This window comes from Mustelus asterias, chromosome 14 (assembly GCF_964213995.1).
Source record: "Mustelus asterias chromosome 14, sMusAst1.hap1.1, whole genome shotgun sequence".
NCBI lineage: Eukaryota > Metazoa > Chordata > Chondrichthyes > Carcharhiniformes > Triakidae > Mustelus > Mustelus asterias.
The window spans coordinates 688,634-714,702 of record NC_135814.1 but is presented as its reverse complement, the minus strand read 5'-3'; the positions used below and the strand labels follow the sequence as shown (position 1 = coordinate 714,702).

Here is a 26,069-nt window from a genome sequence, read left to right as displayed (position 1 = left end):
CCGATTCCACTCGCCCACCACCCTCTGTGTGAAAAACTTCCCCCTAACAGGGACTAAAGAAGGAAATTAGGAGAGCCAGAAGGGGTCACGAGAAGGCCCTGGCAGGTAGGATTAAGGAGAACCCTAAGGCGTTCTATAAATATGTGAAGAGTAAAAGGATGAGACGTGACGGAATAGGGCCTATAAAAGGTGAAGGCGGGAAAGTCTGCACGGAACCAGTAGAAATGGCAGAGGTGCTCAATGAGTATGCCGTGTTTGTGAACTAACCTCCACTCACCTGATGAAGGGGCAGCGCTCCAAAAGCTCATGATTCCAAATAAACCTGTTGGACTTTAACCTGGTTTTGAGATTTCTTACTGTGCCCACCCCAGTCCAACGCCGGCATCTCCATAATCTTTTCTATGTACGGTATGCTTTGTATAGCGTGCAAGAAACAATATTTTTCATTGTATAACTAATACATGTGACAGTAGTAATTTGTGTCAAAAGTCTGTGGCCCTTTTGTTCTGGGCTCCCCCACCATCAGGAACATCCTGATGAAAACAAACTACTGCGGAAGCTGGAATCTGAAACAAAAATACAAAATGCTGGACAATCTCAGCAGGTCTGACAGAGCGGCACAGTTGTACAGTGGTTAGCATTGCTGCCTCACAGTGCCAGGGACCCGGGTTTGATTCCCAACTTGGATCACTGTCTATTTAGGGTTTGCACATTCTCCCCGTGTCTGCATGGGTTTCCTCCGGGTGTTCCGTATTCCTCCCACACTCCAAAGATGTGTGGGTTAGGTTGATTGGTCATGCTAAATTGCCCCTTAGTGTCAGGGGGTTATATGGTAAATAAGTAGGGTTATGGGGATAGGGCCTGGGTGTGATTGTGGTCAGTGCAGACTTGATGGGCCAATTGGCCCTCCTTCTGCACTGTAGGGATTCTATGAGCATCTGTGGGGAGCGAATAGAGCCAACATTTCGAGTCTAGGTGGTCTCAGAGCAGGACTGATGAAGGGTTATCTAGACTCAAAACGTTGGTTCTATTCTCTCCCCACACATGCTGTCAGACCTGCTGAGATTTTCCAGCATTTTCTGTTTTTCATCGGGAACATCCTTCCTGCCCTACCCTGTCTAGTCCTGTTAGAATTTTATGCATTTCTATGAGAACTCCTAACTGACCCAATCTCTCTCTCATAAGTCAGTCCTGCCATCCTAGGAATCAGTCTGGTACATCTTTGCTGCACTCGCTCCACAGCAAAAACATCCTTCCTCGGATAAGGAAACCAAAACAACACACAACTTCCCAGGTGTGGCCTCACCCAAGGCCTTGTGTCCAATTCTCTTGCGATGAAGGCCAACATACAATTTGTGGTGTTCACCACCTGCGACATCTGTATGCTTGCTTTAGCGAGTGGTAAATAGGATTTGTATAGCATAGCTTTTTTTTTTATAGAATCCCTACAGTGCAGAAGGAGGCCATTCAGCCCATTGAACCTGCACTGACAACAAACCCACCCAGACCCTATCCCTGTAACCCCATGTATTCACCCTGCTAGTGCCCCTGACACTAAGGGGTAATTTTGTACAACGAATCAACCTAACCTGCACATCTTTGGACGTTGGGAGCAAACTGAAGCACCTGGAGGAAACCCACACAGACACGGGGAGAACATGCAAACTCCACACACACTGACCCAGGGCAGGAATTGAACCCGGGTTCCTAGTGCTGAGGCAGCAGTGCTAACCACTGTATCGTATATTGTACAGATTGGTATTTGATGGTCGGCATAGACATGTTTTTCCAAAGGCCAGTTTCTGTGCTGAGAGACTCTAACTGGCGTACAAGGACACCCAGGATTTATTGCACATTCCCCTTTCTCAATTTATTGTCAGTCAGATGATGATCTGTCTTCCTGCTATCAAAATGAATAACCTCACATTTATCCACATTATACTGATTCTGCCGTACATTTGCTCATGCACTCAACTTGTTCAAATCACATTGAAGCATCTCTGCATCCAGCTCACCCTGCCATCCAGCTTTGTCATGTGTAAATTTGGAGATATTACATTTTATTCCCCCCTCTAAGTTATTAATATATGAAAGCTGGGGTCCAAGTACCCCACTAGCCACTGACTGCCACTTGGAACAAGACCCGTTTATTCTTACTCTTCGTTTCCTGTCTGCCAACCAATTTTCTATCCATCTCAATGCACTACTCCCAATCCCATGTGCTTTAATTTTGCATACTAATCTCTTATGTGGGGCCTTCTGAAAGTCCAAATAAAGCACAAACTTACTCCCTCTCATCAACTCCACTAGTTACGTTGTCGAAGAGTTCCAGTCGATTTCTCAGACATGATTTCCCTTTCGTAAATCCATGCTGACTCTGTCCAATCCTGTCACTGTTTTCCAAGTGCTCTGCTATTAAATGTTTTATAATGAACTCCAGCAATTTCCCCACCGTTGCTGTCAGGCTGACTGGTCTATGATTCACCGTTTTCCCTCTACCTCCTTTTTTTAAATAATGAGGTTACATTAGCTACCCTCCACTCTAGGAATTGTTCCAGAGTCGATAGAATCTTGGACAATGACCACCAATGCACCCACTATTTCTAGGTTCTCTTTGTCTTCTACCTAATGTTTGCAGAATTGTACACTTTTTCTTTTAATTTGAAGCTATCTTTTATTTCCTTAATTAGCCATGGATGTTGTATCCTTCCCTTAGGGTGTTTTATTCTCACTGCAATGTATCTTTGCTGACTGTTATGAAATATTTTCTTAAATGTCTGCTTCTGCATATCTACTACTGACCTATCCCTTGCCTAATTGTTACGATCCCAGCTGATACTATTGGACAGTCAGATCCCAGAATGGAACCCTGGCTGAATAGAGTGTAACTTTTATTTTTGTTTAGGGACATGAATGAACAGAGTCACAGGACTACCCATTAACTTGTAACAAAAGAATAAAACGTAGTCAATAAAACAGGATTAACTATAATACACTGCTCCTTCACTGCCAGTACAGAACTGTTACAGCACAGAAGGAGGCCATTGGCTCATTGTGTCTGCACTGGGTCTCCCGAATGAGCAACATGACTTCCTGCCATTTCCCTGCTTTTTCCCATACCCCTGCACGTTGTTTCTATTCAAGTAATCATCTAATACCCTCTTGAATGCCTCAATCAAATATGACTCCACCACACTTCCAGGCAGAGCATTCGAGCCCCAAAGCAGTTGATCCACCAAAAGCAAGACCACCCTCCCAGCTTTTAAAGGCAGTTTTCCAGGCATGTTTTTTTTTCAAAGCTCTAAACCACCATATGACCCTTCTGTAAACGGTCAAGATATTGCTAACTTTGAAACTGCTGAATTACCTTTCTCTGTAAAATGGTTGCTGCCGTTCCTGGAAAAGACGGTGCTTGCATCAGCCCTTTAAGAGGACAGTGTCTCTTCAAACAAATCCTTGAAGGTGGACAATATTCTGTGATTAAAGTGTTTATGACAATACAATTCACAAAGCATTAACAAGGGAAACTGTATAAAAGTAGGAATAACTTAATTAAGAAGCACCTCCATGAAACTGGGAATCATTGCATTAAGTCAAAATAACCAATTTCAATATCAAGTCTTGTGCTTATTTAATGAAGGATATTAGTGTTAAAAAATGGAATGCTTTCCATTACAAGCACCAGTGTCTGAATAAAACACTCCCAGGAAAGGTACGTCATGGGGTTAGATACGGAGTAAAGCTCCCTTTACGCTGTCCCCATCAAACACTCCCAGGACAGGTACAGTGCAGAGTTAGGTACAGCTTGAAATGAGGGGGCAGGGGAAAATTCACTTGCTGTTTATTGTGTGTTCTAGTACTGAGCCTGCTCCTGTGGCCTTTGGTGGTTTACCACGAGCTCATTCAGAAGATGTACACGGGGCTGGAGCCTGTGCTGATGAAGCTGGATTACAGTATGAAGGGTGGCACTCAGCACCGACAGAGGGACAGGAAGAGTAAGTCACAGGCAACGGAACTGACCCCTCCCGAGGAGGGGGACAGAACTCAGTAAAAGCTAGTGCACAGGTACACAAAATAATCAAAAACCTCATGGAGTATTGCCTGGAATGCAAAGGGAGGGAAGTGAGATTGCAGTTGTATAAAGCTCTGCTTCGACCCCATCTGGAGTAACTGGGTTCCGTTCTGGCCCCCGCACCTCAGGAAGGAGATATTGGCCCTGGAGGTGGTGCAGCACAGATTTATCAGTATTATCCCAGGGTTGAAATGGTTAAATTGCAAGTACAGTGCATAGTCAATGTCTGTATTCCTCAAGTATAGAAAATTAAGTGGTGTTTAAAGGAGTCGAAGGTGGACAAACTGTGGGGGAGTCCGCCACTCTTATTAGGGAGGTAGCAGCAGGACATTTAGAAAATCATAATACCATCAAGCAGAGTCACATTGTTAAATGGGCAGGAAATCGTGTTTGACAAATCTATTCGAGCTCTTTGAGGATGTAACAAGCAGGATACATAAAAGGAACTAGTAGATATAGTGTATTTGGATACCCGTAAGGCATTTGATAGTGTCATGTTAAAGATTACCATGCGAGATAAGAGCTGATGGTGTTGGGGAATATATTAGCATGAATCGAGGATTGGTTAACTACCAGGGAACAGCACCCTGATGGGTAATTTTTAGGTTCGCCTATCTAACACTGAGATGAGGAGGAATTTCTTCTGAGCAGTGGAATTCTTTACTACAGAGGGCTGTAGAGACTGAGTTGTTAAAAATGTTCAAGGCTGAGATCGGCAGATATTTAAGGGATATGTAAGGGAATCCAGGGTAATGGGGATAAGATGGGAAGGTGGAATTGAGGATTATCCCTTGAAGAGTATATGGCGTGTAGGAGTAGAGTTAAGAGAGAAATCAGGAGGGCAAAAAGGGGACACAAGATTGTTTTGGCAGATAAAGCAAAGGAGAATCCAAAGAGCTTTTACAAATACATAAAGGGCAAAAGAGTAACAAGGGAGAGAGTAGGGCCTCTTAAGGACCAACAAGGTCATCTGTGTGCGGATCCACAAGAGATGGGTGAGATCCTAAATTAATATTTCTCATCAGTATTTACTGTTGAGAAAAGCATGGATTTAGGGAACTTGGGGAAATAAATAGTGATGTCTTGAGGAGTGTACATATTACAGAGAAGGAGGTGCTGGAAGTCTTAAAGTGCATCAAGGTAGATAAATCCCCGGGACCTGATGGGAACATCCTGGGATACGTTTCATCAGGTCCTGGGGATTTATCTACCTTGATACGCTTTAACACTTCCAGCACCACCACCTCTGTAATGTGTACAGTCCTCAAGACATCACTATTTATTTCCTCAAGTTCCCTAACATCCATGCCTTTCTCAACAGTAAATACCGATGAGAAATATTAATTTAGGATCTCACCCATCTCTTGTGGATCCGCACATAGATGACCTTGTTGATCCTTAAGATGCCCTATTCTCCCTAGTTGCTCTTTTGCCCTTTATGTATTTGTGAAGCTCTTTGGATTCTCCTTTGCCTTTTCTGCCAAAGCAATCTCATGCCCCCTCTTTTGTCCTCCTGATTTCACTCTTAACCCTACTCCAACCTCTATACTCTTCAAGGGATCCACTTGATCCCAGCTGCCTATGAATGTCATATGCCTATTTCTTCTTCTTGACCGGAGCCTCAATATCCCAAGTCATCCAGGGTTCTCTACTTCTACCAGCCATGCCCTACATTGTAAAAGGAATGTGCTTACCCTGAACCCTGGTTAACACACTTGAATGCCTCCCACTTACCAGATGTCCCTTTGCCTGCTAACAGACTCCCCCAATTCACTTTTGAAAGTTCCTGTCTAATAACATCAAAATTGGTCTTGCCCCAATTTAGAATTTTAATGTTTGGGCCATAGCTATCTTAAAACTAATGGAATTATGGTCACTGGTACCAAAGTGATCCTCACTAACACGTCTGTCACCTGCCCTTTCTTATTTCCCAAGAGGAGGTCAAGATTTGAACAAAGAACAATACAGCACAAGAACAGGCCCTTTGGCCCTCCAAGCCCGCGCCGCTCCCTTGTCCAAACTAGACCATTCTTTTGTATCCCTCCATTCCCACTCCAGTCATGTGGCTATCTAGATAAGTCTTAAACGTTCCCAGTGTGTCCGTGTCCGCCTCCACCACCTTGCCCGGCAGCGCATCCCAGGCCCCCACCACCCTCTGTGTAAAATACGTCCTTCTGTTATCCGTGTTAAACCTCCCCCTCCTCACCTTGAACCTATGACCCCTCGTGAACGTCACCACTGACCTGGGAAAAAGCTTCCCACCGTTCACCCTATCTATGCCTTTCATAATTTTATACACCTCTATTAGGTCACCCCTCATCCTCTGTCTTTCCAGTGAGAACAACCCCAGTTTACCCAATCTCTCCTCATAACTAAGCCCTTCCATACCAGGCAACATCCTGGTAAACCTCCTCTGCACTCTCTCTAAAGCCTCCACGTCCTTCTGGTAGTGTGGCGACCAGAACTGGGCGCAGTATTCCAAATGCGGCCGAACCAATGTTCTATACAGCTGCAACATCAGACCCTAACTTTTATACTCTATGCCCTGTCCTATAAAGGTAAGCATGCCATATGCCTTATTCACCACCTACTCCATCTGTGACGTCACCTTCAAGGATCTGTGGACTGGCACACCCAGATCCCTCTGCGTATCTACACCCTTTATGGTTCTGCCATTTATCGTATAGCTCCCCCCTACGTTAGTTCTACCAAAATGCATCATTTTGCATTTATCTGGATTGAACTCCATCTGCCATTTCTTTGCCCAAATTTCAAGCCTATCTGTATCCTTCTGTAGCCTCTGACAATGTTCCTCACTATCTGCAAGTCCAGCCATTTTCGTGTCATCCGCAAACTTACTGATCACCCCAGTTACACCTTCTTCCAGATCGTTTATATAAATCACAAACAGCAGAGGTCCCAATACAGAGCCCTGCGGAACACCACTAGTCACAGGCATCCAGCCGGAAAAAGACCCTTCCACTACCACCCTCTGTCTTCTGTGACCAAGCCAGTTCTCCACCCATCTAGCCACCTCCCCCTTTATCCCATGAGATCCAACCTTTTGCACCAGCCTACCATGAGGGACTTTGTCAAACGCTTTACTAAAGTCCATATAGACGACATCCACGCCCCTTCCCTCGTCAACCATTCTAGTCACTTCTTCAAAAAACTCCACCAGGTTAGCGAGGCATGACCTCCCTCACAAAACCATGCTGACTATCAATGAGTTTATTCCCTTCTAAATGCGCATACATCCTATCTCTAAGAATCCTCTCCAACAACTTCCCTACCACGGACGTCAAGCTCACCAGCCTATAATTTCCTGGGTTATCCTTCTTACCCTTCTTAAATAACGGGACCACATTAACTATCCTCCAATCCCCTGGGACCTCACCTGTGTCCAGTGACGAGACAAAGATTTGCGTCAGAGGCCCAGCGATTTCATCTCTCGTCTCCCTGAGCAGCCTTGGATAGATTCCATCAGGCCCTGGGGATTTGTCAGTCTTTATATTCCCTAAAAAACCTAACACTTCCTCCCCCTCTCTTGTTGGGCCATCCACTTACTGAATGAGAAATTCCTCCTGGATACACTCAACAAATTTCTCTCCATCCAAGCCCCCAATGCTATGGCTGTCCCAGTCAATGTTGGGAAAGTTCCCTACTGTTACCACCCTATTTTTCTTGCAGCTATCTGTAATCTTAAATATTTGCTCCTCAATTTCCCACTGACTATTTGGGGGCCTATAATACAACCATATCAAAGTGATCTCTTCTTTCTTATTTCTCAGTTCTACCCTTATAGACTCAGTGGGTGAACCCTCGGATATATCCCCTCTCAGTACTGCCGTGATGTTCTCCCTAATCAAAAACGCAACTCCCTTCTCTCTCTCCTTCCAACAGCCCCTCCTTCGTGCTGTTCACCCTTCCCCTCCAGAAGGTCCTGCAGCCGCTCCTAGACATCCTTGACCCTTGTACCAGGGAGGCAACATACCATCCTGGAATCTCGTTTGCGTCTGCAGAAACGCCTGTCTATTCCCCTTAGAACAAAGAAGAATACAGCACAGGAACAGGCCCTTCGGCCCTCCAAGCCTGCACCAATAATGTGTTCCTAACTAGACCATCCGTTTGTATCCCTCTATTCCCAGTCTGTTCATGTGGCTATCTAGATAAGTCTTAAATGATCCTAGTGCGTCTGCCTCAACCACCTTGCTTGGTAGTGCATTCCAGGCCCCCACCACCCTCTGTGTAAAATACATCCCCCGCATATCTGTATTGAACCTTGCCCCCCTTACCTTGAACTTGTCACCCCTTGTGTTTGTCATTTCTGACCTGGGAAAAAGCTTCCAACTGTTCACCCTATCTATGCCCTTCATAATTTTATAAACTTCTATTAGGTCGCCCCTCAGCCTCCGTCTTTCCAGGGAGAACAACCCTAGTTTACTCAATCTCACCTCATAGCTAATACCCTCCATACCAGGCAACATGCTGGTAAATCTTTTCTGCACTCTCTCCAAAGCCTCCACGTCCTTCTGGTAGTGTGGCGACCAGAACTGGACGCAGTATTCCAAATGTAAATTGAATCCCCTATCACTATAACCCTGCCACTCTTTTCCTGCCCTCCAGCCAAGGCACCATGAACCTGACTGCTGCCACCTTCCCCTAGTGAGCCACCTCCCCCAGCAGTATCCAAACGGTATATCTGTTTTGGAGGGAGATGACCGCAGAGGACCCCTGCACTGCCTTCCTACTCTTCCTCTGTCTGATGGCCACACATTTCCTGTCTCCCTCAGGATCTTGGTGTTGGGACAGGCTGAGGGATTGCATCATCATCTCCTGTTCCAAATTATTGGTTTATTCGAAGGTGCTTGTGTCAGGATGACAGTGTAGCTGTCCTGAGTCTGAGGCAACTACTGTCACTCTGCTGGTCGTTGCACTACCCTGTGCTAGAATTGCACCCTCTACTGGAGCATCTGATCCAGTGCACACAGCCATGAAGTTCTGGGTCCCCAACTGCTCCAGCGACAGAAACATTCTGGACTGTTCTGTTCCATAATATTGAGCTGTCTTTACCCATGGACACACAGCAGGAGCAAGAACCCCACAGATATGTCACTCACTTTGAAGGCACTTTATTAATGTATAGCATCTCATTTTCCAGAATGTTTCTCTCTGTCTACCCAATAAATTCCTTTCAAATCCTAAAGATCTGTCAAATCACCCTGTGTTCCATATGCCTGGGAATGAAGCAACAAGACTTGTATTTATATAATGCCTTTAACATAATAAAACAACCTAAGGCACTTCATAAGAGCAATCATAGAATCCCTACATTTCAGAAGGTGGCCATTCGGCCCATTGAGCCTGCATCAACAACAGTCCCACCCAGCTCCTATCCCTGTAGCTCCACATTTACCCTGCTCGTCCCCCTGACAAAGAGGCAATTCAGCATGGCCAATCCACCCAACACGCACGTCTTTGGATCCTGTAGCATTTTAAAACAAATTGACATCAAGCCACATGAGGTGTTCGAAGGCCAAAAGAGGTTGAGAGATGGTGAGGTTTAGGGAGAGAATTCCAGAGCTTGCGGCCTAGGCAACTGAAGGCATGGCCACTAATGGTGGAGTAATTGGAATTAAGGATGCGTTAGAAGCCAGGACTGATGGAGCCTATATCTAGAACGGATGTGGGGCTGGATGAGAAAATGTGGGGCTTGGAGATGAGAGCTTGGCAATGGGATGGGAGTTTGTAAGGATGGTGAGGCCAAGGCTTGGTTTTTGAGAGGGCTGATGACAGCAGATCTAAAGGAGAGAGAGAGCTGTTGACAATATCTTCCAATGTGGAGATTAGGAGAGGAAGCTGGTTGATCTGTTTAGTTGGAATAGGATCAAGAAAACAGGTGGTGTGATGTGGGCAAGGTGAGCACAGAGGGCATCTGGAGAGATGAGAGCGAAACTAGAAAACATGTAGGGCCAGGGCAGCGGGTGTCTTTGGAGGAGGTTTAGCCAGGTCGGCTCGAAGGGATATGGCAGAGGCAACTGATTGGATGGCCTTCATCTTACTGATTAAAGAATTCCATGAGCTTCTTGCACTGATTGTTGGAGGTGAGGGTGGAGGGGTCAGGGATGTGATGTTTAAAAAGATTTGCAGTAGGGAAATGAAGCCAGGGGTTATCTTTGTATCTTTGATCCTGGTATAGTTAGCAAATGTAGCAAACAAGACAAGAGTAGGGGCAGCATAGTGACCGTAGTTAGCACTGCTTCCTCGTGACACCAGGGACTGGGTTCAATTCTGACCTTGGATGACTGTGTGGAGTTTGCACGTTCTCCCCGTGTCTGTGTGGGTTTCCTCTAGGTGCTCCGGTTTCCTCCAACAGTCCAATGATGTGTTAGGTGGGTTAACCATGGTAAGTGTGCGGGGTTACCGGGATATGGTGGAGGGGATGTGCCCTGGTGGGATGCTCTTTCAGAGACTTAGTGCACACTTGGTGGGCCGAACGGCCTCTTTCTGCACTTTAGGGATTCTATGGTTCATGATCCTGTTTTAAATAGTCCAGCGACGCATCGTGGTGGATGGCTAAACCAGTTGTCCACCTTTCAAGTCTGCATCTCCTGGATTTAAGGTAGCAACGATGTGGTTGTACCTGGGAGAATGGCTACGGTGAGAGAATAATAGTTTTATTGGGAATGAGAGCATTAAAGGTGGAGGTGATAGTGTGAGTGAGTAAATCAGTAGCTGCAGAAATGTTCTGGCAAACGAAGGGTCAAAGACTAGACAGATGACAATTTAAAATGATAGATGTCAGTGGGGTTTTTTCCAGTGATGGATACAGAAGGAAATATGACTGGATTGAGTGGGTTATGGGTAGTGAATGACATGAGGAAGTGATCAGGGATGATTTAATATGATGAGATCAGGAAGTTCATGAGAGTTTAAATTTAGTTTATGCAATCTCACTTCATAATCTAACCCTTAGAGTTCTGGTAACATTCTGGGGAGTCTGGGATGCATTTCTCCCTGGGTCAATATATCCTGTAAGAAGTTTAACAACACCAGGTTAAAGTCCAACAGGTTTATTTGGTAGCAAAAGCCACACAAGCTTTCGAAGCTGCAAGCCCCTTCTTCAGGTGAGTGGGAATTCTGTTCACAAACAGAGTTTATAAAGACACAGACTCAATTTACATGAATAATGGTTGGAATGCGAATACTTACAACTAATCAAGTCTATTGTATTGTACACATCTTTTTAGCCTGTCTTGATGCTCTCTCCACTCCCATTGTTTTGTTTCTTAAAGACTTGATTAGTTGTAAGTATTCGCATTCCAACCATTATTCATGTAAATTGAGTCTGTGTCTTTATAAACTCTGTTTGTGAACAGAATTCCCACTCACCTGAAGAAGGGGCTTAGAGCTTCGAAAGCTTGTGTGGCTTTTGCTACCAAATAAACCTGTTGGACTTTAACCTGGTGTTGTTAAACTTCTTACTGTGTTTACCCCAGTCCAACGCCGGCATCTCCACATCAATATATCCTCTGAGACTTCGGTTGTAACAAACCTCCTCTTTTATATTCTAGCCTTCTGGTTGAACAGGCTAACATTCCATTGGTAATTTTGATTTTTTTTGTACCTGGTAATTACACTTTAGGATCACAAATGTTCTTTAGACTGCAAATGATCCTAGCTTTACACAATTTAAATAATACTCATGTTTGTATTTTCCATAAAGTGGATGAACTCCTACTTTCCAGCATTGAAATCTATCTGCCTCATACTCTATAATCCACATAAGGCATTGGCGAGACCACATCTTGAGGGATGATGCAGTTTTGGCTTCCTTACCTAGAATGATTCCTAGGATGAGGGGATTGCCTTATGACGAAAGATTGAGTAGGTCAGGCCTATATTCCGTATAGTTGAGAAGAATGAGAAGTGATTGAATTGAAATATATAAAATTATTAAGGGGTTTTAACAGAGTAGATGTTGAAAAAATGTATCCTCTGCATGGAGAATCTAGAACCCGGGGTCACAGTCTGAAAATAAAGTGTTTAAGATGAAAGTGAGGAGAGAAAGTTCTTCACTCAGAGGGTTGTGAATCTTTAGAATTCTCTACCCCAGAAATTCATCAGCGCTCAATTTGAGTATATTCAAGACAGATTTCTGAGTAGTAAAGGTATGGGAAGTTGTGCGTGGAGTCCGAAGAGATAGAGGTGCTAAATGAATATTTTTCGTCAGTATTCACACAGAAAAAAGACAATGTTGTTGAGGAGAATACTGAGATTATTAGACTAGACGGGATTGAGGTTCATAAGGAGGAGTTGTTAGCAATTCTGGAAAGTGTGAAAATAGATAAGTCCCCTGGGCTGGATGGGATTTATCCTAGGATTCTCTGGGAGGCTAGGGAGGAGATTGCAGAGTGTTTGGTTTTGATCTTTGTCATCAATGTCTACAGGAATTGTGTCAGAAGACTGGAGGATAGCAAATGTTGTCCCCTTGTTCAAGAAGGGGAATAGAGACAACCCTGGTAATTACAGACCGGTGAGCCTTACTTCTGTTGTGGGCAAAGTTTTGGAAAGGATTATAAGAGATAGGATTTATAATCATCTAGAAAGGAATATTTTGATTAGGGATAGTCAATACGGTTTTGTAAAGGGTAGGTCGTGCCTCACGAACCTTATTGAGTTCTGTGAGAAGGTGACCAAAAGAGGTGGATAAGGGTAAAGCAGTTGATGTGGTGTATATGGATTTCAGTAAAGCGTTTGATAAGGTTCCCCACGGTAGGCTATTGCAGAAAATACGGAGGCATGGGATTGAGGGTGATTTAGCGGTTTGGATCAGAAATTGGCTAGCTGTAAGAAGACAGAGGGTGGTGGTTGATGGGAAATGTTCATCCTGGAGTTCAGTTACTAGTGGTGTACCGCCAGGATCTGTTTTGGGGCCACTGCTGTTTGTCATTTTTATAAATGACCTGGATGAGGGCTTAGAAGGATGGGTTAGTAAATTTGCGGATGACACAAGTCGGTGGAGTTGTGGACAGTGCGGAAGGATGTTGCAGGTTACAGAGAACATAAGAACAGAAGAAATAGGAGCAGGAGTAGGCCATCTAGCCCCTCGAGCCTGCCCCGCCATTCAATAAGATCATGGCTGATCTGACGTGGATCAGTACCACTTACCCGCCTGATCCCCATAACCCTTAATTCCCTTACCGATCAGGAATCCATCCATCCGCGCTTTAAACATATTCAGCGAGGTAGCCTCCACCACCTCAGTGGGCAGAGAATTCCAGAGATTCACCACCCTCTGGGAGAAGAAGTTCCTCATTGATCCACTGGAGCAAGCTGAGAGGGGTGATTGAAAAGCAGCAGTGCTGGTAAGAGATTAATTGGATTAATTGAATTGTTTATTTATTTAATTAGTCAGCTAGTGTGTGTATTTTTTTGGCCTTTACTTTAACAGCAGTTTTTCAAGTTTAAAGTGAAAACTAGAAGTGGGCAGCAAAGGAGTCTGGGAAGGGTTTTTATTTTAACTTTAAAAGTCAGTTACCTGGGAGGTTCCCCCTCATTGATCCACTGGAGCAAGCTGAGAGGGGTGATTGAAAAGCAGCAGTGCTGGTAAGAGATTAATTGGATTAATTGAATTGTTTATTTATTTAATTAGTCAGCTAGTGTGTGTATTTTTTTGGCCTTTACTTTAACAGCAGTTTTTCAAGTTTAAAGTGAAAACTAGAAGTGGGCAGCAAAGGAGTCTGGGAAGGGTTTTTATTTTAACTTTAAAAGTCAGTTACCTGGGAGGTTCCCCCTCATTGATCCACTGGAGCAAGCTGAGAGGGGTGATTGAAAAGCAGCAGTGCTGGTAAGAGATTAATTGGATTAATTGAATTGTTTATTTATTTAATTAGTCAGCTAGTGTGTGTATTTTTTTGGCCTTTACTTTAACAGCAGTTTTTCAAGTTTAAAGTGAAAACTAGAAGTGGGCAGCAAAGGAGTCTGGGAAGGGTTTTTATTTTAACTTTAAAAGTCAGTTACCTGGGAGGTTCCCCCTCATTGATCCACTGGAGCAAGCTGAGAGGGGTGATTGAAAAGCAGCAGTGCTGGTAAGAGATTAATTGGATTAATTGAATTGTTTATTTATTTAATTAGTCAGCTAGTGTGTGTATTTTTTTGGCCTTTACTTTAACAGCAGTTTTTCAAGTTTAAAGTGAAAACTAGAAGTGGGCAGCAAAGGAGTCTGGGAAGGGTTTTTATTTTAACTTTAAAAGTCAGTTACCTGGGAGGTTCCCCCTCATTGATCCACTGGAGCAAGCTGAGAGGGGTGATTGAAAAGCAGCAGTGCTGGTAAGAGATTAATTGGATTAATTGAATTGTTTATTTATTTAATTAGTCAGCTAGTGTGTGTATTTTTTTGGCCTTTACTTTAACAGCAGTTTTTCAAGTTTAAAGTGAAAACTAGAAGTGGGCAGCAAAGGAGTCTGGGAAGGGTTTTTATTTTAACTTTAAAAGTCAGTTACCTGGGAGGTTCCCCCTCATTGATCCACTGGAGCAAGCTGAGAGGGGTGATTGAAAAGCAGCAGTGCTGGTAAGAGATTAATTGGATTAATTGAATTGTTTATTTATTTAATTAGTCAGCTAGTGTGTGTATTTTTTTGGCCTTTACTTTAACAGCAGTTTTTCAAGTTTAAAGTGAAAACTAGAAGTGGGCAGCAAAGGAGTCTGGGAAGGGTTTTTATTTTAACTTTAAAAGTCAGTTACCTGGGAGGTTCCCCCTCATTGATCCACTGGAGCAAGCTGAGAGGGGTGATTGAAAAGCAGCAGTGCTGGTAAGAGATTAATTGGATTAATTGAATTGTTTATTTATTTAATTAGTCAGCTAGTGTGTGTATTTTTTTGGCCTTTACTTTAACAGCAGTTTTTCAAGTTTAAAGTGAAAACTAGAAGTGGGCAGCAAAGGAGTCTGGGAAGGGTTTTTATTTTAACTTTAAAAGTCAGTTACCTGGGAGGTTCCCCCTCATTGATCCACTGGAGCCAGCTGAGAGGGGTGATTGAAAAGCAGCAGTGCTGGTAAGAGATTAATTGGATTAATTGAATTGTTTATTTATTTAATTAGTCAGCTAGTGTGTGTATTTTTTTGGCCTTTACTTTAACAGCAGTTTTTCAAGTTTAAAGTGAAAACTAGAAGTGGGCAGCAAAGGAGTCTGGGAAGGGTTTTTATTTTAACTTTAAAAGTCAGTTACCTGGGAGGTTCCCCCTCAGTAGTAGTTTTTTTTCCTCTCGGGCCCCTAGCCCTATAAATTGGTGCAGAGGAGATACCCGATCCTCTACACTGGTAGAGGATCCCACCCTTCCATCCTCCTCTAACCTAATTATAAGTGTGGGGAAGTTTTTTGTTTTCTTTTTTTCTTGCTGGTAATGGCTTCAGGGATGGCATTTCAGGCAGTATGCTGCATCTCCTGTGGGATGTATGTGGTGAGGAAATCCAGTAGTGTTTCAGGAGATTTTAGTTGTAAGAAGTGCATTAGATTGCAGCTTCTGGAGGAGCGTGTAAAGGAGCTGGAGGGGGAGTTAGAGGAACTCCGCATAATTCGGGAGGCGGAGGTGGAAGTTGATAGGAGTTATAGAGAAATAGTAACTCCTAGAAATGAGGCTTGGGTCAATGCCAGGAGGAGGGGTAAGAAGCAATCGGGAAGACAATCCCCTGGGGCGGTTCCCCTCCATAATAGGTTTTCGGTGCTGGAGGCTACAGTTGAGGAGGAATCAACTGAGCATAGAGAGCAGATCTCTGGGGGTGAGCCGAGTGAGAAAGCTCAGGTGGTTAGGGGCTGTAAAAGACTGGGCCTTGTGATTGGGGACTCCACAATTAAGGGGACAGATAGGAGGGTCGGAACTAAAGGTAGGGACTCAGGGTTGGTGTGTTGCCTACCAGGGGCTGGGGTCCGGGATGTGTCTGACAGGGTATTCAGGACTCTTAGGGGGGAGGGAGATAAACCACAAGTTATTGTACATGTGGGGACACACGACATAGGGAGGATAGGGGAAGGGGATATTAGGCAGGGATTTATGGAGTTGGGGTGGAAACTAAAGGCCAAGACTGACAGAGTGGTTATCTCTGGACTCTTGCCTGTACCACGGGATAGTTTAGAGAGGAATAGGGAGAGGGAAGGTTTGAATTCATGGCTGAGGGGATGGTGCAGGAGGGAGGGGTTCAGGTACTTAAGCAATTGGGGCTCGTACTGGGGAAGGTGTGACCTCTATGAGAAGGATGGTCTACACCTTAATCAGAAGGGGACCAATATCCTGGGGGGTAAATTTGCTAAGGCCATGCAGGGAGGTTTAAACTGATTCGGGGGGGGGGGAGGGATCCTGAGTAGTGGGGCTGAAAGTGAGGGATGCATGGATGGGGACTGCAATGCACGGCATTGCAGAGGTGGGGTGGAGCAGGGTTTGAAATGTGTATACTTCAATGCCAGGAGTATTCGCAATAAAGTGGGTGAACTTGCAGCGTGGATCAGTACCTGGGACTTCGATGTTGTGGCTATTTCAGAGACATGGATAGAGCAGGGGCAGGAATGGATGCTGCAGGTCCCGGGGTTCAAATGTTTTAGTCGAAGTAGGGAAGGAGGTAGAAGAGGGGGAGGGGTAGCATTATTGGTCAGAGATTGTATCACAGTGTCAGAGAGGAGGTTTGATGAGGACTTATCTGTTGAGGTAGTATGGGCGGAGATTAGAAATAGGAGAGGAGAGGTCACCCTGTTGGGAGTCTTTTATAGACCTCCTAAAAGTTCTAGAGAGGTTGAGGAAAGGATTGCGGAGTCAATCCTGCTTAGGAGTGAAAGTAATAGGGCAATTGTTATGGGGGATTTTAACTTGACTAATATTGACTGGAATTGTTATAGCTCTAGCTCGTTAGAGGGGTCAGTTTTTGTTCAAAGCGTGCAGGAAGGTTTTTTGACTCAGTATGTAGACAGGCCAACTAGAGGTGAGGCTATATTGGATCTGGTGCTGGGAAATGAGCCAGACCAGGTGCTAGACTTGGAAGTTGGTGTGCATTTTGGTGATAGTGACCACAATTCGGTTACGTTCACCTTAGTGATGGAAAGGGATAGGCATGAACCTCGGGCCAGTGGTTTTAGCTGGGGGAAGGGTAATTATGAGGCTATTAGGAGAGAATTAGGAAACATAGGTTGGACTAGGAGATTACAGGGACTGGGAACGTCCGACATGTGGAGTTTTTTCAAGGAGCAGCTACTGCGAGTCTGTGATAGGTATGTCCCTGTCAGGCAAGGAGGAATTGGTAGGGCTAGGGAACCGTGGTGCACCAAAAAAGTTTCTTTGTTGGTTAAAAAGAAAAAGGAGGCTTATGTTCGGATGAGACGTGAGCACTCGGGTAGTGCACTAGAAAGCTTTAGATTGGCTAAGAGGGAGTTGAAGAGCGAGCTTAGAAGGGCTAAAAGGGGACATGAGAAGACTTTGGCGGATAGGGTTAAAGAGAATCCTAAGGCGTTCTATAGGTATGTCAAGAACAGAAGGTTGGTTAGGGCAAGTTTAGGGCCAGTTATAGATGGCAGAGGGAAGTTATGTGTGGAACCGGAGGAGATTGGTGAAGCATTGAACCAATATTTCTCTTCGGTGTTCACGCAAGGGGACATGAATATAGCTGAGGAGGACACTGGGTTGCAAGGGAGTAGAATAGACAGTATTACAGTTGATAAGGAGGATGTGCAGGATATTCTGGAGGGTCAGAAAATAGATAAATCCCCTGGTCCGGATGGGATTTATCCAAGGATTCTCTGGGAGGCAAGAGAAGTGATTGCAGAGCCTCTGGCTCTGATCTTCAGGTCGTCGTTGGCCTCTGGTATAGTACCAGAAGATTGGAGGTTAGCGAATGTTGTCCCATTGTTTAAGAAGGGGAACAGAGACTTCCCCGGGAATTATAGACCGGTGAGTCTCACTTCTGTTGTCGGCAAGATGTTGGAAAAAATTATAAGGGATAGGATTTATAGTTATTTGGAGAGTAATGAATTGATAGGTGATAGTCAGCATGGTTTTGTGGCAGGTAGGTCGTGCCTTACTAACCTTATTGAGTTTTTTGAGAAAGTGACCAAGGAGGTGGATGGGGGCAAGGCAGTGGACGTGGTATATATGGATTTTAGTAAGGCGTTTGATAAGGTTCACCATGGTAGGCTTCTGCAGAAAATGCAGATGTATGGGATTGGGGGTGATCTAGGAAATTGGATCAGGAATTGGCTAGCGGATAGGAAACAGAGGGTGGTGGTTGATAGTAAATATTCATCATGGAGTGCGGTTACAAGTGGTGTACCTCCGGGATCTGTTTTGGGGCCACTGCTGTTTGTAATATTTATTAATGATCTGGATGAGGGTATAGTTGGGTGGATTAGCAAATTTGCTGATGACACCAAAGTCGGTGGTGTGGTAGACAGTGAGGAAGGGTGTCGTAGTCTACAGGAAGACTTAGACAGGTTGCAAAGTTGGGCCGAGAGGTGGCGGATGGAGTTTAATGCGGAGAAGTGTGAGGTAATTCACTTTGGTAGGAATAACAGTTGTGTTGAGTATAGGGCTAACGGGAGGACTTTGAATAGTGTGGAGGAGCAGAGGGATCTAGGTGTATGTGTGCATAGATCCCTGAAAGTTGGGAATCAAGTAGATAAGGTTGTTAAGAAGGCATATGGTGTCTTGGCGTTTATTGGTAGGGGGATTGAATTTAGGAGTCGTAGCGTTATGTTGCAACTGTACACAACTCTGGTGCGGCCGCACTTGGAGTACTGTGTGCAGTTCTGGTCCCCACATTACAGGAAGGATGTGGAGGCTTTGGAGAGGGTGCAGAGGAGGTTTACCAGGATGTTGCCTGGTATGGAGGGGAGATCCTATGAGGAGAGGCTGAGGGATTTGGGATTGTTTTCGCTGGAAAGGTGGCGGCTAAGAGGGGATCTTATTGAAACATATAAGATGATTAGAGGTTTAGATAGGGTGGATAGTGATAGCCTTTTTCCTCTGATGGAGAAATCCAGCACGAGGGGGCATGGCTTTAAATTGAGGGGGGGTAGTTATAGAACCGATGTCAGGGGTAGGTTCTTTACCCAGAGGGTGGTGAGGGATTGGAATGCCCTGCCAGCATCAGTAGTAAATGCGCCTAGTTTGGGGGCGTTTAAGAGATCCGTAGATAGGTTCATGGACGAAAAGAAATTGGTTTAGGTTGGAGGGTCACAGTTTTTTTTTTAACTGGTCGGTGCAACATCGTGGGCCGAAGGGCCTGTTCTGCGCTGTAATGTTCTATGTTCTATGTTCCTCAACTCTGTCTTAAACCGACCCCCCTTTATTTTGAGGCTGTGTCCTCTAGTTTTAACTTCCTTCCTAAGTGGAAAGAATCTCTCCGCCTCCACCCTATCCAGCCCCCGCATTATCCTATAAGTCTCCATAAGATCCCCCCTCATCCTTCTAAACTCCAACGAGTACAAACCCAATCTCCTCAGCCTCTCCTCATAATCCAAACCCCTCATCTCCGGTATCAACCTGGTGAACCTTCTCTGCACTCCCTCCAATGCCAATATATCCTTCCTCATATAAGGGGACCAATACTGCACACAGTATTCCAGCTGCGGCCTCACCAATGCCCTGTACAGGTGCATCTAGACATCCCTGCTTTTATATTCTATCCCCCTCGCAATATAGGCCAACATCCCATTTGCCTTCTTGATCACCTGTTGTACCTGCAGACTGGGCTTTTGCGTCTCATGCACAAGGACCCCCAGGTCCCTTTGCACGGTAGCATGATTTAATTTGTTTCCATTGAGATAGTAATCCCATTTGTTATTATTTCCTCCAAAGTGTATAACCTCGCATTTATCAACGTTATACTCCATTTGCCATATCCTCGCCCACTCACTCAGCCTGTCCAAATCTCTCTGCAGATCTTCTCCGTCCTCCACACGATTCACTTTTCCACTTATCTTTGTGTCGTCCGCAAACTTCGTTACCCTACACTCCGTCCCCTCCTCCAGATCATCTATATAAATGGTAAATAGTTGCGGCCCGAGTACCGATCCCTGCGGCACGCCACTAGTTACCTTCCTCCAACCGGAAAAACACCCATTTATTCCGACTCTTTGCTTCCTGTCGGATAGCCAGTCCCCAATCCACTTTAACACACTACCCCCAACTCCGTGTGCCCTAATCTTCTTCAGCAGCCTTTTATGGGGCACCTTATCAAACGCCTTTTGGAAATCCAAAAACACCGCATCCACCGGTTCTCCTCCATCAACCGCCCTAGTCACATCTTCATAAAAATCCAACATGTTCGTCAAGCACGACTTTCCCCTCATGAATCCATGCTGCGTCTGATTGATCGAACCAGAGGGACATAGATAAGCTTCCGAGCTGGGCTGAGAGGTGGCAAATGGAGTTTAATGTGGAAAAGTGTGAGGTGATTCACTTTGGAAGGAGTAACAGGAATACAGAGTACTGGGCTAATGGTAAGATACTTGGTAGTGTGGATGAGCAGAGAGATCTCGGTGTCCATGTGCATAGATCCCTGAAAGTTGTCACCCAGGTTGATAGGGTTGTTAAGAAGGCGTACGGTGTGTTAGCTTTTATTGGTAGAGGGATTGAGTTTCGAAGCTATAAGGTCATGTTGCAGCTGCACAAAACTCTGGTGCAGCCGCACTTGGAGTATTGCGTACAGTTCTGGTCGCCGCATTTACGTCGACGAGCGACATAAAGACTCGAACAAGGCACTCATTCTGAGTGCAGAGGAGATTTACCAGGATGTTGCCTGGTACGGTGGGATGGTCGTATGAGGAAAGGTTGAGGGACTTGAGGCTGTTTTCGTTAGAGAGAAGAAGGTTAAGAGGTGACTTAATAGAGGCATACAAGATGATCAGAGGATTAGATAGGGTGGACAATGAGAGCCTTTTTCCTCGGATGGTGATGGCTAACATGAGGGGACATAGCTTTAAATTGAGGGGTGATAGGTATAGCACAGATGTCAGAGTTAGGTTCTTTACTCAGAGTAGTAAGGGCGTAGAATGCCCTGCCTGCAACAGCAGTGGACTCACCAACATTAAGGGCATTTAAATAAATGGATAAACATATGGATGATATTGGAATCGTGTAGGTTAGATGGGCTTTAGATTGGTTTCACTGGTCGGCGCAACATCGAGGGCCGAAGGGCCTGTCCTGCGGTGTAATGTGCTATGTTCTATGTATTAACTTGCATAACATAAATTGGAGTAGGCAATTGGCCCCTTGAGTCTGCTCTGCCACTCAATAAGATCATGGCTTTGCATTCCTGTTGTCTCCCCGAGCCCTTCACTCCCTTGTAGATCAAAAATCCGTCTAACTCATTCTTGAATATATTAAATGACCCAGCTACGCCTGTTCTCTGGGGAAGAGAATGCCAAAGAATTTGGTCGAAGAGGACATCACTGTCCCAAATAGGAATCCTCTTATTCTGAAACTGTATCCCCTAGTTCTGGATTGAACAGCATGGGCAATATTCTTGCATCATCTATTCTGTCAAGAATCTATTCTGACTCAGAATCTTTTGTGTTTCAATATGATCACCAAGCAATCTTTGAAACTCCGATGATTATAGGCACAACCTGCTCAGCCATCGACCTAGGGACTGGAAATAACAAAGAAAAGTACACACAGGAAACAGGCCCTTCGGCCCTCCAAGCCTGTGCCGCTCATTGGTCCAACTAGACCATTCGTTTGTATCCCTCCATTCCCAGACTGCTCGTGACTATCCAGGTAAGTCTTAAACGATGTCAGCGTGCCTGCCTCCACCACCCTACTTGGCAGCGCATTCCAGGCCCCCACCACCCTCTGTGTAAAAAACGTCCCTCTGATATCTGAGTTATACCTCGCCCCTCTCACCTTGAGCCCGTGACCCCTCGTGATCGTCACCTCCGACCTGGGAAAAAGCTTCCCACTGTTCACCCTATCTATACCCTTCATAATTTTGTACACCTCTATTAGGTCTCCCCTCATTCTGCGTCTTTCCAGGGAGAACAAGCCCAGTTTACCCAATCTCTCCTCATAGCTAAGACCCTCCATACCAGGCAACATCCTGGTAAACCTTCTCTGCACTCTCTCTAAAGCCTCCACGTCCTACTGGTAGTGCGGCGACCAGAACTGGACTCAGTACTCCAAATGTGGCCTAACCAGTGTTCTATACAGCAGCAACATCAGACTCCAGCTTTTATACTCTATACCCCGTCCTATAAAGGCAAGCATACCATATGCCTTCTTCACCACCTTCTCCACCTGTGCTGCCACCTTCAAGGATTTGTGGACTTGCACACCTAGGTCCCTCTGTGTTTCTATACTCTTGATGGCTCTGCCATTTATTGTATAACTCCCCCCTACATTAGTTCTTCCAAAATGCATCACTTCGCATTTATCTGGATTAAATTCCATCTGCCATTTCTCCGCCCAATTTTCCAGCCTATCTATATCCTGCTGTATTGTCCGACAATGTTCATCGCTATCCGCAAGTCCAGCCATCTTCGTGTCATCCGCAAACTTGCTGATAACACCAGTTACACCTTCTTCCAAATCATTTATATATATCACAAATAGCAGAGGTCCCGTACAGAGCCCTGCGGAACACCACTGGTCAGACCTGCAGCTGGAGAAAGACCCTTCGACCACTACCCTCTGTCTCCTCTGGCCAAGCCAGTTTTCTACCCATCTAGCCACCTCTCCTTGTATCCCATGAGCCTTAACCTTCTTAACCAATCTGCCATGAGGGACTTTGTCAAATGCCTTACTGAAATCCATATCGACGACATCCATGGCCCTTCCTTCGTCAACCGTTTTTGTCACTTCCTCAAAAAACTCCACCAAATTTGTAAGGCACGACCTCCCTCTTACAAAACCATGCTGTCTGTCACTAATGAGATTATTCCGTTCTAAATGCGCATACATCCTGTCTCTAAGAATCCTCTCCAACTTCCCTACCACGGACGTCAAGCTCACTGACCTATAATTACCCGGGTTATCCCTGCTACCCTTCTTAAATAACGGTACCACGTTCACTATCCTCCAATCCTCAGGGACCTCACCTGTGTCCAATGAAGAGACAAAGATTTCCGTCAGAGGCCCAGCAATTACATCTCATCTCCCTGAGCAGTCGAGGATAGATGCCATCAGGCCCTGGGGGTTTGTCAGTTTTAATGTTACCTAAAAAACCTAACACTTCCTCCCTTGTAATGGAGATTCTCTCTAACGGGTCAACACCTCCCTCTGAGACACTCCCAGTCAACAAGTCCCCTTCCTTTGTGAATACCGATGCAAAGTATCCATTTAGGATCTCCCCTATTCCCTTGGGTTCTAAGCATAATTCCCCTCTGTCCCTGAGAGGTCCGACTTTTTCCCTGACAACTCTTTTGTTCCTAACATGTGAATAAAATGCCTTAGGATTCTCCTTAATCCTGTCTGCCAAGAACATTTCGTGACCTCTTTTTGCCCTTCTAACTCCGTGTTTGAGTTCTTTCCTACTCTCTTTGTATTCCTCCAGAGCTCCATCTGTTTTCAGTTGCCTGGACCTAACGTTCGCTTCTCTTTTCTTTTTGATTAGATCCTCAATTTCCCTGGTTATCCATGGCTCTCGAATCCTACCTTTCCTTTCCTTCCTTTTTACAGGCACATGTCTGTCCTGCAGCCTTATCAACTGTTCCTTAAAAGACTCCCACGTGCCAGACGTGGACTTGCCCCCGAACAGCCTCTCCCAATCAACGGCCATGATGCAATGATGACGACAAACCCAGCCCTGTCAACCCTGCAAAGTCCTCCTTACTAATATCTGGGGACTTGTGCCAAAACTGGGAGAACTGTCTCCCTGATTAGTGAAGAAGCAGCCTGACATAGTCACACACTCAAAATCATACCTAACAGATCATGCTCTGTACATCACCATCTCTGGGTATGTCATGTTTCACCAGCAGGTCAGACCCAGCAGAAGTGGCAGCACAATGGTATACAGTCGGAAGGGAGTTGCCCTGGGGGGAGTCAACATTGGCTCTGGACCACATGATGTCTTATGGCATCAGGCCACACATAGGCAAGGGAACCATCTGCCTGCTGCGGATGCATCCATGATGGTATCACTAAGAGTATCCACTGCACGGTCCTTGTGGAGACAAAATTCCATCTTCACTGCCACTGTTAAATGGGATAGACTTCAAACAGATCTAACAATTCAAAACTGGGCATCCATGAAGCACTGCGGGCCATCAACAGAAGCAGAATTGCACTCAACCACAATCTGTAACCTCATGGCCCAGCATATCCTCCCACTCAACCGTTGCCACCAAGCCAGGCGATCATCCCTGCTTCATAGAACATAGAACAGTACAGCACAGAACAGGCCCTTCGGCCCACGATGTTGTGCCGACCTTCATCTGAAACCAAGATCAAGCTATCCCACTCCCTACCATCCTGTTGTGCTCCATGTGCCTATCCAATAACCGCTTAAATGTTCCTAAAGTGTCTGACTCCACTATCACTGCAGGCAGTCCATTCCACACCCCAACCACTCTCTGCGTGAAGAACCTACCTCTGATATCCTTCCTATATCTCCCACCATGAACCCTATAGTTATGCCCCCTTGTAATAGCTCCATCCACCCGAGGAAATAGTCTTTGAACGTTCACTCGATCTATCCCCTTCATCATTTTATAAACCTCTATTAAGTCTCCCCTCAATCTCCTCCGCTCCAGAGAGAACAGCCCCAGCTCCCTCAACCTTTCCTCATAAGACCGACACTCCAAACCAGGCAGCATCCTGGTAAATCTCCTCTGCACTCTTTCCAGCGCTTCCACATCCTTCTTATAGTGAGGTGACCAGAACTGCACGCAATATTCCAAATGCGGTCTCACCAAGGTCCTGTACAGTTGCAGCATAACCCCACGGCTCTTAAACTCCAACCCCCTGTTAATAAAAGCTAACACACTATATGCCTTCTTCACAGCTCTATCCACTTGAGTGGCAACCTTTAGAGATCTGTGGATATGGACCCCAAGATCTCTCTGTTCCTCCACAGTCTTCAGAACCCTACCTTTGACCCTGTAATCCACATTTAAATTTGTCCGACCAAAATGAATCACCTCACATTTATCAGGGTTAAACTCCATTTGCCATTTTTCAGCCCAGCTTTGCATCCTATCTATGTCTCTTTGCAGCCTACAACAGCCCTCCACCTCATCCACCCCTCCACCTCATCCACTACTCCACCAATCTTGGTGTCATCAGCAAATTTACTGATCCACCCTTCAGCCCCCTCCTCTAAGTCATTAATAAAAATCACAAAGAGCTTCGATCAAGAGGGCATGCCAGAAGCACCACCAAGCATATCAAAAAATGAGGTATTAATCTGGTGAAGCTGCAACACAGGCCCACATGCATGACAAACAGCACAAGCAGCAAATAATCGATAGGACTAAGTGACTCCACAACCACCGGGTCAGATTTAAGCTCTGCAATTCTGTCGCCTCCAGCTGTGAATGGTGGTGGACAATTGACCAACTCATCGGAGGAGGAGACTCCACAAATATCCCCATCCTCAATGATGGACGACCCCAGCACATCAGTGAAAAAGATGAGGCTGAAGTAGTCGCAGCAATCTTCAGCCAGAAGTGCCGAGTGGATGATCCATTTCAGTCTCCTCCAGTCATCCCAACATTGCAGATGCCAGTCTTCAGCCAATTGGATTCATTTCAGATGAAATCAAGAAAAGAACAAAGAAAATTACAGAACAGGAACAGGCCCTTCGGCCCTCCAAGCCTGCACCGGCCATGCTGTCCGACTTAACTAAAACCCCTTACCCTTCCGGGGACCATATCCCTCTATTCCCATCCTATTCATGTATTTGTCAAGACGTCCCTTAAAAGTCACTACCCTATCTGCTTCCACTACCCCCCCCCCCCCCCCCCACTACTCTGTGTAAAAAAAAAATCTCCCTAGTACATCTCCTTTAAACCGTGCC

General features: G+C 45.3%; 1 protein-coding gene across 2 annotated transcripts in view; it reads left to right on the top strand.

Annotated features, from left to right (window-relative positions):
• The window catches only part of retreg2 (reticulophagy regulator family member 2), a 102,006-nt gene that overhangs the window by 52,664 nt on the left and 23,273 nt on the right, over nt 1–26,069 (top strand). Inside the window, exon 6 of one of the 2 annotated variants that reach the window (XM_078227766.1) lies at nt 3,858–3,995. The exons of the other annotated variant lie outside the window; for it this stretch is intronic. Within the exon in view, the coding sequence (XP_078083892.1) occupies nt 3,858–3,995 (138 nt within the window). The remainder of the gene's footprint in view (nt 1–3,857; nt 3,996–26,069) is intronic. 2 annotated transcript variants of the gene reach the window in all.